We start from the raw sequence: 17,498 nt of genomic DNA, 5'->3' as shown, positions 1-17,498 counted from the left end.
CCATTCCTAAACTAGTTCACACCTACCACGCAGCACAGGTCTCTCCAAACTCCGTGGACCCTTGTAAGATGGCAGTGATTTCTCTCTCTCTCTCTCTCTCTCACACACACACACACACACACACACACACACGTCCAGGCACCTGTTGATTCGTGGCTTCGAGCAGGTGCTATAGAACAGCTTTCTATTAGAGTCAAACCAGACTTCCATCCTTTGAATTTTCTTCAAACTGTGAGATGGGGTGAGATGGCAGGGTAATCTGCTATAATCACTAATCAATACAGTTCAGATCTGTCACCTAGTACCACCCCCCATCCAGGTGCTGAGTCATACCTGACTACGTGGGCAGAAAACTTTGCAGTCGCTCTCCCCAGCCACTTCAAAACTTTAAAGAGTGGGTTGCTTTTAAGTGTACGACACAGAATTGACTTCAAGCGAGAATTCACGAAATCTGAGTGTCCGTAATACATTCTATGACTGATAAGGGCAGAGTGCGGGCGTGTATATATCCATATCTCAGCTGTTTCTCCACCATTTCGTGAAACAAATCAAACAGCTCACCAAAACTAGTTGAAAGTTTTATTTATATAAAATTCATTAAGAACATAAAAGATCGAGTTTCTTTAAAAAAAAAAATCTGCAGTTATTTACAGCAGTATTGCACAAGTGAAGTGGCAATTACCCTGTCAAAATTCATCAGTGCAAAACACAAGTAAGCCAGGGAAATTGCAATACATATGCTACAATATGCTGGGCCCTAGGAAACAAGTTAGTGATGAATCAGTATACAGACAGATCAGTGCTATGTATAAATGAGTAGTACCTGATGAGTTCTGATACAGTAACTAGTGGTCACAGAACCTGGACATAAAACGTTCAGAGAGCTTCTAAAGTCTGAAATTCCCAAATAAAAGTAGTCAAGTTACTTAGCCGGGAGCTTGAGGCTGCTGCTTGCACACAATGCTGTTTGGAGCAGGACAGGAGTTACCCCAGCTGGTTTAGCGACACGCGTGGTCACATTCCTGCACACACGCGTGTGCGGGGTGGACACGCGCAGGCACCAGGCTAAATCAGCAGGGATGACAGAGCCATCGACACAGAACGGCTAGGAAGTCTCTTTCAAGCTTCCACTTCTTAACAGCCAGTCCAGTGGGGCCCCCAACCTCTCTCGAAGGCTTTGGAGAAGCAGAAGGAGAGCGTCACCCTGAAGAAGCAGGTGGATCAAATGCAGGGACCGAATGGTCCAGGGCAGGGGCTGTACAATTAGTTCCTGAAGACACACAGTTTAGTTCGCACCTCAAAGCACAGGAAGCCACAGAGCGGGTGGCGGGAACTCAACTACTCATCAGTTGCCAGTGAGGGGTTAGGGGTGTGAAGAGGTCCTGGTGTGTCTCTGGAAGCAGGGGCCACTGGTCCCACTGTGCCTCATCCTGCCTGGCCCCTGCCCTCAACAATCTCACGACGGCACCTCCAGAAGACGACGTTTCCATTTCTCTGAACATAGTATTGTCAGGGATAAATTTTCAATGGAAAAAATCCTTCCCAACTGCCAATAAACACATATTGGGTTGGCCCAAAAGAAGTTCGTTCAGGTTTCTCCGTAAGATGTAATGGAAAAACCCGAACGAACTTTTTGCCTGCCCCCCCCCCCACATATATACACACACACACACACACACATATATATTTTGGCTTTAAAATACGGCCTGGAGTTAACAGCATTTGCTTCCATGAGAAGCTAGCCATTTGGGAACAAGAGAAAGTCACTGGAAAGTTCTAGAGTAGAATTTGACAGCCTGCTAGGTTTATGGTCTCTCACTGGTGTCTAAACACAAACTTCATCATGAGGACAGCAAACTCTACGAATCTAAACCCATTTGACTAGAAATACCAGGAACCAAAGCTGGAGGGCCACCCCGGGGAGACCGCGTGGCCTGCAGTGAGGTAACCAGTGGCCACCTCGAGTTAAAGCAATTAACAGGACAGCAGGGGCTAGGGGTCAGGGAGGTCAACACTTTTCAGAATTTAAGACATTAAATAAGCTGGAAATAAATATACAACATCTCTACAAGTTACAGCATCATGAAACAGTAGGACACATTACACAGAAAAAGAATCTACAATATTTACAACCCTCAATTCTGAAAAAGTTTAGTAAAAACAGTGAATTTTTTTTTTTTTTTTTTTTTTTACTCATTTATGCTGTACAAAATCTTACAAGAAAGGTAAAGGAAACATAATAATTGCACACAGACGTCTGGCTCAGTTGATAAGTAAAGTATGACTTCCTAATCTAATAAATAGTCAAAATATATACAATATTAAGAAGGGGAAACAGGAGACGGCTGTCGTCTACTGTGTACATTTTGTTTTTGTTTTTTTAACTCGGAAGAAATTTTCACCTGGTTTCTCCACAACCAAGAAAAAAAAAAAATTCTTCATAAACAGGAGTCCAGGTGATTTGCAGATTCACTCTTGAAGTTAATTTCGTGTGTGTTTATTGCATTTCTGTGAAAAGTCACAGGACACTTTCTACAAACCTCACGTGAGACGAGGTGGTCAAGGCACAAAACCCGCATTCAGTTTCCAAAAAGGGATCGAGTTATTTTTTTCTCTATAAAAAGTCAAAGAAAGGAAAAATAAGAAGTCAAAGGTACACCCACAGTGGGTATACTTTCTGCAGGGAGGCATCTTGATAAACAGATACGTACAGTACAGAGACGTCCAGTCACCTCTCTTAAGTCCTGGGGCAACATCCTCTTAATACTTCTACAATTCATAGAATCTCTAGTTTCCTCACCAGCTGCTTCCACGGCCAGCCCGGCGGCCTGGGGGCCGCCGAGCCGAGCCCGAGGTAAACTTGCACGTGGGCGAGCGAGCACTCAGCCCCTGGGCACCAGGGCTGAAGGAACAGAATAAAGTGCTCCAGTCCGAGAGACTGGCCCGTATAGAGATCCTGGGAGGGGAGCGGCCCAGAACCAAATACGTCTTTGGTGTGTGTGTCCAGCAGGCCCACGGCTGCAATTCCACCAACCACCTTAACAACCGCGTGGACTTGAGGACCCTGCAGAGGGGTTCAAGACATGTCAAGGACACAAGCTGAGACTCAACACAGCTTTAAAACAATTCAAGACCCCAAGAAGATATCTGGGGAAAAGAAAACTTTTAGAAGGAAGAATATTTGGAGTCAAATATCTCTACCTAAGAAGAAAGTGTATATGCAACATATATATATATATACTTATATAAAATTATGAAGATACAAAAATGAATCAATTTTTCCAACTGATAACGTGAAAACACTGGTTCTCGATGGGCCAAAAGCAAATACGATAGCTGTTGTTGGCACTGTTGACTCATCTGAAAAATCACGTATCTTTTTTTAAAAAGCTGTTTAATGATCTGAGGTTTCTAAAACTATAAGAGTGATGGGGTTCACAGAACGATCTCCACCTCCCCTCTTTCAATGCTCCCTAATCTTTCTTGGGTCTCCCCAGTAGTTTAACTGCCTTTGAAAAGACTGACCAACTCGTGGGCTTCCATTCTCTGCCATAATCGTGGCAGGCGCAGAGGAAGGGCATCCCCAACAGAAATGGCTGCATGAAGGGGGCCTGACGAAATCCAGCCGTCCCAAGGGAAGTGGAACAAGTGATACAGACATCCGTCAGAAGGCCAAGGGACCATTTCAGACTTGTGTCCAACGGGGTTTTTTATGGAACTGCTGAGAGCAGAATTAAGTCTGTATTTCAGAGAGTGGGAACCGAGTGTTAGCCATCAAAAGCCAGATGAACTCTGAGTTGGACAAAAAGCCAGGATGCCCAGGAAACAGCTGTCTCAAGTCCCGCCCATAGCCTGCGCCCATTCCCACAAGGGCTCGAGCTTGGATACCTCGACGGAACTCGGCTGCACGTGGGCATGTGAACCACCTGGGGCCTCAGGCTGAGAGTCCGTCCTGTGATATGGGAAGGCCTGCAACCAGAAAAGCCAACAGTGCATACCTTGTGTTATGACTGCCATTGCTTCTTCAGAACACTTCTAAACGACAAGCCCGTCAAAACCAAACGAAAACCAACATCGAGCACCTCCCAGTGAGTAAGCTACCAATAGACAAACAGGCAGATACTAACTCATGTTCAGACCCAATTATACTTTTGACCATGAAAATACACTGGACCAAATGTGTGCATCAGTGTCCAACAGGCTGGAGGAGCATCGCCAAAGGACGTAAGGAGAAACACAAAGAGAGTCTGAAATTTTGCCACAGATGCAACTGAATTTAAGGAGGTAAGTAGATATTTACAAAACGGGAGTGGCACGTCAATACAGGCTGACAAGAGACCCTCTGCCCCTTTTACCAGTTCCATTTCAGGAGAACTTTTTTGGTATTAATAATAATGACTTAAAAAAAAAAAAAAGGTCCAAGAAGCAATGGCAGGGAAGGGAGGGGCCACATCATACCTCTCCTGTTTAAAAATGCTGTACGGTGACCTCTAAAAATAAACTAAGGCAGCTTTATAAATCAGCTGGCTCAGTTTCCACCGTGGAGTTTACACAATCCTCTGAGAGTAGGCAAAAGGTTCTTAAAATTTTAGTACAAAAATCACTCACGAGTTGGTTAAAAAGTTTCCGTTTCCTTTTTGAAAAACCTGTTCTTATCAAAGAAGGTGGGGGGGAAAAAAAAAAAAAACGGCATGTAAACACCATTCTTGCATAAAATCCTGCTCCAAAGAACCATGATTTGTACATTGTTTAAAAAGAGAATCCTCCCTCATTTACATTCACAACAAGCTTCTGTTAGAAATTCGGCCGCGTGGTGATGATGAAAGACAAGGTCAGGTCCACGTGCAGCTCGGACACTCCGGCAGGCTCCCCGCCCGCCCCCTCCAGCGAGGGACCTCGGGCTGCACAGCAAGGGCACCGAGACACCGAGGTGCTGCGCTTGTCGGTCCGAACGAGCAAAATGTCCGCACATCCCGGCTCCGTGAGGAACCCGCTGTCACTGCATCCTCCACACCAGACGGATGATGTGGCGTAACAGCCGTAAGATAACCATTTGCGGGGGACCTTCGGCCGCTTGGTGATTATTCAGAAAGACCTGAAACAACAAAAGGAAAGCTCCTTACTTTCCAACCCCGACTTATTTCGGGGGCTGGCGGGGGAACCCATATTGAAGGGGACAACCAATCCCATCTGAACAGCTATGAAGGTGCCTCTTAAAGGGCCACTTCTTCCCTGAGACGTCGCTGCAAAAAGAGCAGGCGCACCAAATGATGGTTTGCTTTAAAGCGACCAAAAGGATGTTTGGAAAGCTCAAAGAGAATCCCTGAATCTGTTTCCCCCCACCCTTTTTTTTTAATTGTAAACTCTTGTAAATTCTTCTTTGGAATAAAGGAGGCGTTTACCGTTCACAAGGTTATTTATGAGCTGCAATTCTTCCCTGTATTCCCCCATTCAACCTGGGCTGCCACAATCAGACAGACAGAAAGCGTGAGGACACTTTTTTCTTGCATCTGTAGTGGAAATCTTAGCAGACAGTAACTGCCCCAGGTCTGTCAAATAGATGCACTGTTTCTCCTTCTAAAAACCACATATTCTTTCCGCAGGTGATGCCATCGCTGGCCGGAGCTGCCTTGATCAGGAAACGTAGCAGCCATTGGAAAATGAGTATCCCCACCGGCTCTGTGCAGGTGCTGGAGGAAAGCCACCCCAAGTCCTGGAGTTGGGGGGGGGTCCCGTGAAGAGAGGCGCAGGTAAAGCAGATGGAAGAGAGGAAAGAAAGAACTCGGTGGCTGCGAGGTAACCACCTTACTGCCCAAGTTACCAACATTCAAAATATGGTTCAGACTCCCTCAAGGGTGAGTTTCGGGTGGCTGTCATTTACTTGAGAAATCAGTGATTCGGGGTAATTTGCCCTAAGAAGCTAAATAAAGTGCAGCACTGATGCGCCACCGCGCCTCTGCCTGTCGGTGGGCAGCTCCGGTGGGTAAGCGCTGTTGGTCCAGGGCTGCGGCCACGGTCACCGACACAGGCGGCGTCAACCACTGGCCCCTCCAGTACCCCGGAGTGGCGGGCAAAGAGCGATGAAAAATAGAAAAGCCCTGTTTGCTGGGGATCACCATAGGATCATGACAAGCTGAGAAACTGTTCCAAAGGAAATGGCCAGCGTATTTCAAGGTCTCAGAGGTCCCTGGGTCTTCCACCTTCGAGCTCTAATCCATTTCGCGGGTTAAGTGCAGGGTGTAAACTCAGAACAGCCAAAGCTGGTAACAGAGCACATCCGCCTCCATGTCAGGAGCTGTGACCGGTTTCCCTGTTCAGGTCTGAAATCCACACCCCAGGCCAGCTCCCTGCTCTGTCTGGAGCACTCCACTAACCCCATTCTCACTCCAGCGGGCCGGGGGGTGCTTTCCAACACACATCCACGGGACCACCTGCCACGGGGCAGGCCAAGGACGGGCGTCCCCTTCCCAGACACAATCGCTGTCCACAGACGCCAGCTGCAAGCAGAGCTCCCTCTTCGCCACTGTTTACACAGCCCTCTGGGGCTCGTTGTACGGGATGGAATTGTGATAAGGCCGGAGCACTTCCCTTGCTCCTTCCAGAACCAGGAGCCAGACTGGAGGAAATCAGCTTTATGTAAGCGATTCCTGTAGAGGCGCTCCGTAACCACAGTCTGCGATTTTTATCAGCCTGACACACAAGATTGCTTTGTTTTGATTTAACTTTCAAAATTACTTTGCTTCTTCTGGGTGAGAATAATTTAGGGGAAGGTTAATTTTAGTTGAGACTAATATTAACAGGTTGAAAGAGGCTTATTCAAAATAAAACCACGACTTACTAAAATGAAGAAAGTGTATGCAGAGCTGAGCTAAACTATCACTTCAAGGTGGGAAATCTCAAGCCAAACAGTTGTCGCTTCTGGCCTCAGGAGGACCGGAGAACGGAGTCAAAATGACGCCACGAGGGGACTGGGTCATACAGTAGGGACAGACCCCCAACTGCTGACACTTAGCCAATTTTATATTCCAGAACTGGCAGCGTCTGAGAGGAGAAACCTTCCACGCACCCTTGAGGACAGCAGATGTAGGATGAGAGAAGTCTTCCCGAGTTTTTTAGACTGTTGCTTTCGTATCACATGAAAATAATATGGGGGCGGTATGCAAAGACATGCCAGGGTGGCAGGGGAATGCAAGAAAGATCTGTTAAAAGGAACACCCGATCCCTGACAAACGAGAAGATGCTACAACATCCGGGTTAGCGAGGATACGGTGACACCTGGCCCCTCAACAGCACGCGTGACAACACGGCACACGCCGTTAAACCAGCGAATGATTGCTTTTGGACGACATTCCATAGAGGAAGCCATTACCACTGATTCCAAGAGCCCTGGCAGCCCAGAAAGCCCTCGACAGCTGGCAGGGCCCGCCGAAGCTGCTGCTGGCACAGCGTGGATGGCCCGCACCTCACGAACAGCTGGAGGATGGGCAGCTGGCGCCAGGGCAGACGCGCCGCCCTCTGACACCTGCAGCCGCACTGATCAGCTTCCTTACCGGAGTCACCGAGCACACGGTCTGGGCCTGATGATGCTAACGTAGGGCAGACGTGGTCGGCCCAGCCAGCATGAGATCCTAGGCTTCTGGCCTCCAGGAATGTGAAGAAATACATTTCTGTAAGGCCCCCTGTCCGTGGTCCTGTGCTCTGGCCGTCCTAGCAAACTAATACACGCGCTCATGCTTAATCATCCTTCCTGGTCCTTCACCTTTTAAGTGAAAAACAAAACTTCTTAGCTCAGAGTTGCGTAATGCTGTTTTAGTCTAAATCATAGAAACACTTTAGAAAGATATATTACAATGATTCATTTGGGGGAAGAACTAAAAAACTAAATATACTCCTAGGTACAAACAATTTATGTCTTACACACACACGTGTACAAAGTGCAGGATCCCATCCAACTGGGATTTTCATCTCCGTGGTCTAGATCAAGGAGCGGATTATTTGGGGTAATTGACTTCTGTGGCCATCCTGACAGTCCATGCTCCTCTCTGGCTGGGGGGCTCCGGCATCACAGGCAACGCTCGACTTCGTAGCCTGTCTGCACCCAGTTAAGTCTCATGGGCGTTTCCGAGTCGCCAGCACCGCATGCAGGAGAGCACGGCGCAGCCCACCGTATAGGGCGCCCACGGTACCACCATCAATGAGAAGAGCCCGAGAGAAAGCTGCCCTGTCTCGGGAGCCAGAGGCAGGCAAGTGCAAGTTCCCACCTTGCAGACGGAAACACATCCACATGTTCCAGTGAAGCCTGAAGCCTACACCCAAACACAGGCAAGATGCGGAGGGTCCTTCTTGTCCAAAGAGCAACACGACAGCATCTCCTTTACGGAGCTTACGTTCTGCTGAGGGACAGAGCCATGCGAAATGAACACGATCTTGTGACAGGGGTAATACAGAGGTAAAGACGATGACAGAGAAAGAAGCATCGGCCAGAGAGGCGGGCAGTGGGGCCAGGAGAGCCGGGCAGGAAGGCACAGAGCCAAGCCCCATGCTGAGTCAGAGGAAGAAGAGTTGCTGGGAGGAAAGGAGAGGGAATTGCAGGAGGAGAGGCGGGGCCCTGCACGCAAGAAGGAGCAGATGGCTTGGGAGAAGTATTTTATGGTAAAATATAGTATTCGATTTTTCACAGTAAGCCAGAATGAAAAGCAGTGTCAAATTCCGGGGCTGCCCCAGCCAGGAATCGTCTCGTAAAGGCAAGTGATGGACTCAGGAGCTCTGAGTTTCCCTGGACAGACTTCGGTTTTCTTTGAAGATGTGAAATACGACCTTGGAGACAGTGTCAAGGGCATTCAGCAGGGAATCCCGAACAGTTCCCTGCACGTCCACACCAGAGGCCACAGGCTCACCTGGGTGGCAGACAGGGTGGGCTGCACCGAGGGTCCGCCCTGGAGTGGGGAGCAGGGTCCAGGCTGACTTGTCATGACCAGGGAGCAGCCCATACGTTGAGGAGCTGGGCCTTCGCGTGGGGTGGGACAGGAGAGGAGGCTCAGGGACTGGACACAGCACCGGGACCGCCTCAGGTTGCACTCGAGACCACCAATCGAGTATCGGGGAACTAAATTACATTTTAATGCCAAAACAACAATCACAGCCAAACCAGGGAAGCAGGTGTGCCGCATGCAACAGAGGCCTGGAGCCCAGGCTGCCCCGGGCAACTGGCCAGGTTGACCACAACATACCTGCAGTGGGCCGCTCTGTTCCCGCTTCACTCTCCTGCAGATGGAGAGGAGCCCAACCTCCGCAAAGTACACAAGACACAGCAGGCCTTCGGACTCTGTGAGCCTGAGCTTGGGGATGAGAAGGGTCGCCCACCGTCACCGATAAATGGAACCTGGCACACGCCTTTTCTGTCTTCATGACCCCCCGAGCCAGCGTGGCTCTCCTGCCCTTTCACAGACGGAGCTTGCAGGAACCACCAAGTCACCCCGACAGCTCAGCTCAACTCCAGCTCAGTGCAGAACACACACTCACCAACCCGGGCTCCAAAGGCAGGGTCAAACCTTGCTGGGCCAAGTGACTCAGTACGTACAACCCACAGGTACACTCAGCATTACTCAAGGGGTTTACCGACTCAAAACCACAGAGGTGCGCACAGCGCAATAAAAACAAAGGTTGAGGAAGATCACAAATATTAAGAAAGAGAGACTTATCCTGGGAACTAGGGCTGAGATTTGCTGCAAAAGAACCACAGTTTAGGGAAGAGTTTCCTGGCAGTCAAGGTAACAAGGACATTATTTTTCACCGTCTTATCAAAAAGAGCTCAATACCAAACTCTAGGAGACACACCAAAAAGCAAGGTATATCCGCAGAACTCTGAGACTGAGCAATTTTTTAAAACTTGTTCAAAAACTTGTTTCTTATAGAATTTCAACACTGAATGCCTGAGACACCCTAAACTTTTTTTTTTTTTTTTTTAAGGTAGATACATTTTTAAGTGGGAACACGTTATAGGAGACTGAACTTTGGACTCTGACACCAGGAAGGACTCTGACAAAGAGAGAACCTCTTTGTCAGAGGATGGAGTGTCTGTCTGTCTAGATGGTGTCTGCTCCCCCAGGGGCGGTCAAGGCACCTTCCAGAACAGTGCTGAGAGCTGCCATAATCACAGGTAACAGAGTGAGGCAAGGGACAGAGTGGCCCCGGTGATGGATGGAAGACCACCTCTACCCATTTCATAACCCATCGATCGAAACGTTATTTTAAGTGACAAGCGTGTGACACAGAGGTCAGAGAGGAACAGGGCCCATGTGTGATGACTCGATGTGGAGACTTGCTAAGAAGACCTGGTCTCTCTCCACTTTAAGACCAAGAACCACAGTCAAAGGACATCTCAGCTCAGATTCCAGTGCAGCCTCCACATCCACTGCTGTTCTCAGGTGTCAGACATGCCGCTGCAATGCTGTCCAAAGACCAAATTCACTTTCTATTTATCACCAAGGCAACATGGGCATTTGCATAGCTAGTGCCTAACACGCTTTGATGTCAACACAGCTGTGGAAAGGGTGCTAGCGGAGCTCCTTGGCCGGATGCAGTGCCCCTTCCACCCCAAGCACCAGAGGCGAGCTCTCCCACTAGGGTGATGATGTGATCCTCGAACGTCGCAGAAAGACGGCATCTGCACAAATCCCGCTTTCCAATTTTCAGTGCATCATTTCAAAGAATCTATTACAGGTACCGCTTTTGGTAGGACAAATACTCACTTCTCCCATTAACCTGGCATGCGCTGGATTTTCTTAGTACCATACCTCCCCCTCTCCGCAGCAGATCTCTAGATAACTTGTCGGCCCCCCGGCCCCACGGCTCCAGCTGGCTGAAAGGAAGAACCCCCGGCCCGTGACCTTCGAGGTGTGTCACTGTGTCAACCACGGAGAAGCCGGAGAGACGGCTCTTACAACTCCCGCACGAGGCACCATTAGACAAAATATTAGGTGCAGAGCAAGAACACGCTGTTCTAAAATGCCCCAGCCTCCGACAAATGCTAATGAGATGTAAGCACTTTAACCGCAGCTCAAACCCCTCTGCTTTGGCTCAGCTGGAAGAAGTCTAGCGGAGGATGACGTGATAGGCTGATTATTTCTGTATGTCTGCAGGAGGGCCGAGCCTCAAAGTGCATCTCCATTTCCTCCTCAAGAGATTAAAAAAAACCCAGCTCGACCTCTCTGAAGTCCCCCTCCAGGCACCTGCATCTCCAAATGGTTATGTGTTGATGGCCTCCGGTGCCTCAAGGGCCAGGCAGCCATGCAGGTGTGCCCACCTGCCACAGTGTGAGCGAGCACACAAGCCACATCCAGCTTGGTGCCCACCCAGCCATTCACACACACACCAGCGCCTCAACCTCGGCTCACATCTGTGTAACCCAGACAGACGCAGCACGTCCGGGGTCCCCACCCCACGCCCCCGGGGGTGCCCCCCCCCGACATTTCCTTTAACGAGCTGGGTACTTAGCAGACACGCAGGTGAACAAAGTTACTAGTATCTCTCTATCCAAAGCTTAAAGCCCGATGGAGAAAAGTCTCAACTACAGTTCAAAGTGAGAGAAAACAGAAGGATGGTAGCACGGGATGATGGACAGCATTTTCCAGATGCATCTCTAAATGCTTTGGTTTAATCGTCACTACGTCCCTAAGAGACTGACCGAAACTGGGGCTCCTGAAGGTGGGCAGACGGAATCTGACCCCAAGGTCCCTGCCATTGCCTGTGAGCTGCATCTTCCTACGAGATCACCCTCTATCCTCCACAAGTCATGGAAAGCCCTCGTTCAGCCCTCCACAGCCACGGTCTCCATGGAGATAATCTGAGCCCCCTGCTCTCGGAGAAGGTCTCAGGGAAACACAGCAGAGCTGATGTCACAGGAGGGAGGCGCTTCTCTCTCACAGGCTCTGACGTCTCCGTGATGGGCTCCTTCTCTTCGTCTTGTCATTGTTCGCGTGGTGTGGATACGGCACGTGTCAGACAGGTATGCGAGGCTCTTAAGACCACAACTGCCTTATCCAACTCCAAGGGAGACACTCATTAAACCTGAAAACTGTATCCCAAATAAATGGTAGGCATCAATTTATCCCGCCCACAGCTGGCTGTGCTACGAAAACTGTCATTCTATCAACCTGTGTGCGACAAATGCGGGGCATCATCTCATGAGATAGGATGGGCCCAGCTTTAATGTTTGATAGGCAGATTCTTCATTATTCTTTTCTCAGACAGTAATAGAAAGCATCTCATTTTGTTAAACTCCAACATGTGATGAACGAAGGCCTCAAAAGAGGGCCATCTGAGAACATGCATCTCTGGACGTTAAGTACGGTTTACGCTATTACCAAACAAACTATAATTTTGACCTCTCCCCGTCCACTAGCTACAGAAGACCATCTATAGAAGAACAGCCCTTCCGAAAACGAGGCTCAAACAGCACAGGGAATTTCACTTGTTAGGAAAGACGACACATACAGACTTCAAGTTCACATACAGTACAGCTGACCCTTGAACAATACGGGTTTCAACTGCGCAGGTTCACTTACACACGGGTTGTTTTCAGTATTGGTACCTGTTTCATTTTACAGTTCTTTAAGTTAGCGAAGTGGGGGGGAAAGTTTGTGTTCAATTAGAGATCACAATATGTGGAATCAAAAGGACTAGAGTTTGAGTCCTGATTCTGTCCAAACAGTTTCAGCTTCCTGCCCTTGGGTGAGTCATTTATCAATTCCTTTGTCTTGAGGCAGGGATGGCAGTGCGTGGATTTTTGACTCCAAGGAGGGTCGGTGTCCAGAGCCCCTTTGATGTTCCAGGCTCAACTTACATGAAAATGCTAATGTGTTGACACCAATTAAACTGTGGTTTCCCTCAGAACCAGCCTGCAAGCCACCTTTTCTTCTCTACCTTGTGGGGTTCAGGGCTACGCTTCCCTCTATGTCGTTCGGTCAATTCATGCCTGCACACGCCCGAGACAGAAGTAGGAGGCAGGCAGTGTGAACAAAAGATACACTGTCTCTTGTGATCCAACAATGAAAGGGTTTTCATCTCCTTCTTGGCCCTTCTAGAGAGCCTGTCCTAGCATCGCGTGCCGCTGTCCACTGCAGCCCCCCACCGGGACATCCCCATGCCACCGCTAACCAAGAGCAGCCTGTCTGAGCACAGAGTGCCTTAGGCTGGACACGCTGATGGCAAGGCAAGAAGGCGAGTGATCCTAGCCTCGGTACTGGGGGCAGCGGGGAGCCGGGGCACGCTGGTCAGAGAATGGCACGTGTCTTCACGTTCTCAAGGGTCTAGCACCCTCTCCATGGCCTCAGACTGCAACCCCAGCCTGGGCCAAGAATCCCATCCAGTTGGACACCATCCCCAAGGACCTGCGGTGAGCACGGGGCACCCCACGCCGGCAGGGGACCGGAGCCCACGCCTGCTGACGCTCCCTCCAGCAGGCGGGACCTGCACTTGCACTCACGCGATTTCCGAATGGTGACAGAAGCCAGCAGAGGCCATCAGAACCAACAGGAAAGCTGGCTGGGTGCGGCCACCCCCGGGGAAGAGGAGGCACCAAGGCGCCAGCCGCCTGCCCTCTTCCGACAGCCCCAGAGAGAGACGCAGTTTCCCCACTGACGTCCCTGGCTGCCCGGTGTTCCCCGAGAGCCCTCGCCCGCCCTCCCCGCAATCTCACAGAGCTGGACATGGGGAGCTATGGAGCCAGGACACCGTATGGTTGCAGGTCACCCAGCAACGAATCCCAGAGCTCCACCACTTCTCTGGACCCTTGGGTTCTGTCCCACTACGTGCTCTACGTGTGCCTAGGCTGCTGCAGCACTTTAATGCCTAATGACATGGTGGAGACGCACCACGGGGCTGCCACTGGCCAAACCTGTGACAATCTGAGCATTAAGTATCGAGAGGAACACATAATAAGCTGCTGAACTAAACGCGGACCCATGAACTAAAGTTGACAAACGAAGTAAACACAGGGGAGAAAGGGAAGTTCTTCCTCATTTATACACACTTTCCTTCTATGATAAACGGAAAAGTACTGACTTTGTAGTGGGGGACACCACCTCTGACCAGAGTCCCAGGAATGGGACAAACTGACACCCAGTGCCTCTCGATACGATGCACGGAGGAGGACACAATGTCACACTGTTGGGACGACTGGCAAAGTCTGCGTAAGACCCACAGATGACACGACAGTACTGCCACGTTGTTAATTTCCCAATCTTGCTAATCACTCTGTGGCTGCACGAGAGAATACTCTTATTCTTAGGAAGGACACGCTGAGGAATTTAAGAGTAAAGGAGTATCGTGCCTGCAGTTCGTTCTCTAAGAGTTCAGAAAATAGTTTGCACACAGGTAGGTACAAGGAGGGAGGACGTTAAAGCAAACATGGCACAATGTTAACAGCAGGGGACTCGCGTGGCAGATACAAGAGGGGTCTTTGTACCATTCCTGCAACTTTGGCGTCAAAGTCTGCATTATTTCAAAACAGAAAGTTACAAATATACACCAGACTTGGAGCAGTAAAACTCCCATCAGGTAGAGGGGCAGGTCGCCCTGCCCTGGCAGGGTTCATTTGGGGCGATGACACCCACCGAGTCACAAAAGGAGAAGGGAACATGCACCGGGGCTTTGCGCTCACCTGTGCCTCTCTCACCTCCTGCTTCAAGGATTCAGACTCCACAGCTCCGTCTCATATGCTTCCCCACTGCCCTCAAGTGCACTGAACACATGACAACTACACGACAACTTCCTCTATTGCTCTAACTGAAAAAACGGGAAAATATCCTGTCAGGCTTCGCAAGGCTTATGGCAACAAAAGACCAACACTTTACAAAACGTAATGTAAAAGTATTAAGCAAGTAGAGACACTGAACATTTAAAAGGCTCCGATCCACCATACAGCAGCGTGGCGACGGACTCTGCTTGCCAAGAAGGGACACCTCCCCGGACAGACAAGTGCGTAACTTGGAAGCAAAATCCCTCCCATTTCCTCCCCAGGTTTCCACCCCCAATATTCAACAATGGCCCATCAGTGTGACTGCAGACAATGGACTGTTTTGAATCCAACAACTCTTAAGACAGGCGTCTGCGGCCCTGGGGTCACTGTGTCACTATCCCGAGTTTCAGAGTCTGCTGTTTTGAACTGGCTGTTTCTAAGACCTGGAGGATAAGTTTGTTTCGTTTTTGAAAAATGAGGTGATAAGCTAGAGTGTGTCCCTACTCCTCCCCCAATATTCCAGCCTTCTTAGAAAGCTAGAGTCCTTTCAATGATTAGCGACTGCATTTTTGCACTGGTTCTTTTTTAAGAGATGCCAAATAAGGTTCACGATTACAAATATTGAGAAATACTGCAACGAGACTCACTTCTATTTATCTTACCCAAAGCACTGAGAACAGGTTACAGCTCACTTGAAAAAACATATGAGCATCTTCAACATTAAACCGTGTAATAACACTGGGAACACGGTGGGGAGGCGGGGTGTGAACTCTGAGAGGCTCTTCTCCCACCTGCACGGGAGAGGTTTGGTGATGAAGACCACCCAATGGCCTGTGTCTCCTCTGCACGTGATCTGAATGGTCCCGCACCTCGGCAGCCTACGTGTGGGCGTGGCTGTGCTCCAACACCGCCACCCCTCCCTAGCCCAGGTCTCACCACCGAGCATTCGGGGCCACCACCGAGATGCATCAGCCAGACCCATCCAGGTAGGCTCGGGGGAAAGCTCTGCAGAGTCACCGATACTTCACGTCAATCGCAGAGTCATCGATACTTCATGTAAGTTCAAAGAGAAACTTTTGCAAAACCTTCTTAAACACACCTGGCTCTCTGGCCAAAGGTTCTGATCCAGCCCCCGGAGGATGGAGCTGTGCTGACTCATCTCGGTGTCCAGAGCTCCCCGGACTCTGAAGGCACCGGAGGCCGGCAGCCTCACTTCTCCTGCGGAGCCCCAGCCAAGCCAGACCTGGAGCCCTAAGGACCTCTACCATCCGCTTTGAGACAGGATGGGAGGTGGCAGGCCCAGCACGCCGGTCAGTTCACGGCCCAGGCTCAGCCTGAGAAGCCGCCAGAGCCGTCAGAAGTGACCTCTTCCTGCTGGATTCGTGACACGTTCCAGAATCAGGACTGGATATATTCAGCCTACCCTCTTGAAGGGACCGACGTCCCGAATATCCCAGGGCCCTGTTTCTGACCACTGTCTCCTAGTCAAGCGGGAGAGCCGAGTCCACACACAAAAGTAACCCCGAAACCCCACCAGCGAAACCGAGGCAGAAGAAACTAGGGCAACGGTAACTTCTGTGGCAAATTACACAACAACCCACCTTGCCAAAGTGACTGCCATTTCAGATCTAGGCTGAGAAGGGATTTATGTTCTGTGAGCAGGTCCCCGTCAGGTGTAGGCCGCCAGGCATCCTGCCAGCTAGACCCAGTATCACAAGAAATTCCGGAGCCCGTTCATCAATGTGACATTTCCCGTTTAATGACAGAATCACACGACAGCACATTTCCCATCACACACACACATACACGCCCTATAGAAGGTACGAAGAGGATCCAGTGTGAGTTTTCTGAAACTCCCTGACTCCCTTCTGGAGATTCTATACTGAAGCAATAAAAGACTCTCTTGTAAAGGGAAAACATCTCCACGTATGTTTAAAAAAGCTGAACAGGCATTGCACGTAACAGGAAAACAAGACTGACTGAAAGCAATTTACAGGTAACATCTGTTCACTAAGCAACTGCTAGCTACAAAAGAGACTAACATTGAAAGCAGGACAGAAATATTGGGGGGTCCTAAGCATAAACTCCCTCCAGAAGAAAAAAGAAAGAAAGAAAAATCTTTAAAAAGTATTATAGGAAACAATAATGTTTGACAGAAAAGGAGTCAGATGGAAAGTAACACAGTAAGAAAGAATGATATTAAATCTTATTTTGTAGAAAATAATTGTTAAGTGCTTCCTTTTCGATAAATCAACAGAAATACCTTCATACATGGTTGCCAGAAAAAAGGTTAGCAAAGCCAAAATCACATTCTCTCACACATTTGCTGGTGCACCCCTACAGGAAGTAGTCACACATGCTCCTAAGAGCCTGACTCCCTGAGTTAAACCCTACACATTTTAAAATGCCTTCCATGGGAATAAGGTGTCCAAATGGTAACATATATGGCCCCTGGGCAAAACAAAATACACTCTGTGCCTGCAGAGTAGGATCTAAGGCTGAATTTTTTTTTTTTTTAACCCAACAGCACACCTCAAAAATCCCAGTGGCACTCAATGTGAGGTATAAAATTTTTATACCCCAGATTACAGGCTATTAGTTATTGGCCTCCTAATACATTTCAATAAATGAACACCAAGGACAGCAGTGGGGGCTGGAATGACAGAGGCCCCCCTGCTCTGACTCATTGCCTGGCAAATCACAGGGGAGACTTCTACTTTAAGAGCTGGCATCGCTCCCTTTGGCTAAGATGGAAATT

General features: G+C 49.3%; 1 protein-coding gene and 1 non-coding gene across 11 annotated transcripts in view; both read right to left on the bottom strand.

Annotated features, from left to right (window-relative positions):
* Positions 1-565: 565 nt before the first annotated feature.
* BCL2L11 (BCL2 like 11) overlaps positions 566-17,498 on the bottom strand; it is a 45,882-nt gene continuing 28,949 nt past the window's right edge. For 9 of the 10 annotated variants that reach the window (XM_033401945.2, XM_004277806.4, XM_033401943.2 and 6 more), the window contains one exon: positions 566-5,095. In XM_033401945.2, the coding sequence (XP_033257836.1) occupies positions 4,997-5,095 (99 nt within the window). In that variant the 3' untranslated portion in view covers positions 566-4,996. Of the gene's footprint in view, positions 5,096-14,662; positions 14,788-17,498 lie in introns of all 10 variants that reach the window. The other variant, XM_049695710.1, reaches the window with a different exon arrangement.
* On the bottom strand, positions 5,436-5,566 carry LOC117195841 (small nucleolar RNA SNORA31). Its single transcript, XR_004475717.1, has one exon. It is a non-coding gene; the product is annotated as a small nucleolar RNA SNORA31 (small nucleolar RNA).

The sequence above is a fragment of the Orcinus orca genome, chromosome 13, assembly GCF_937001465.1.
Source record: "Orcinus orca chromosome 13, mOrcOrc1.1, whole genome shotgun sequence".
NCBI classification, from domain to species: domain Eukaryota; kingdom Metazoa; phylum Chordata; class Mammalia; order Artiodactyla; family Delphinidae; genus Orcinus; species Orcinus orca.
The sequence above is the reverse complement of the archived record's forward strand: the minus strand, read 5'-3'. Positions and strand labels throughout refer to the sequence as shown.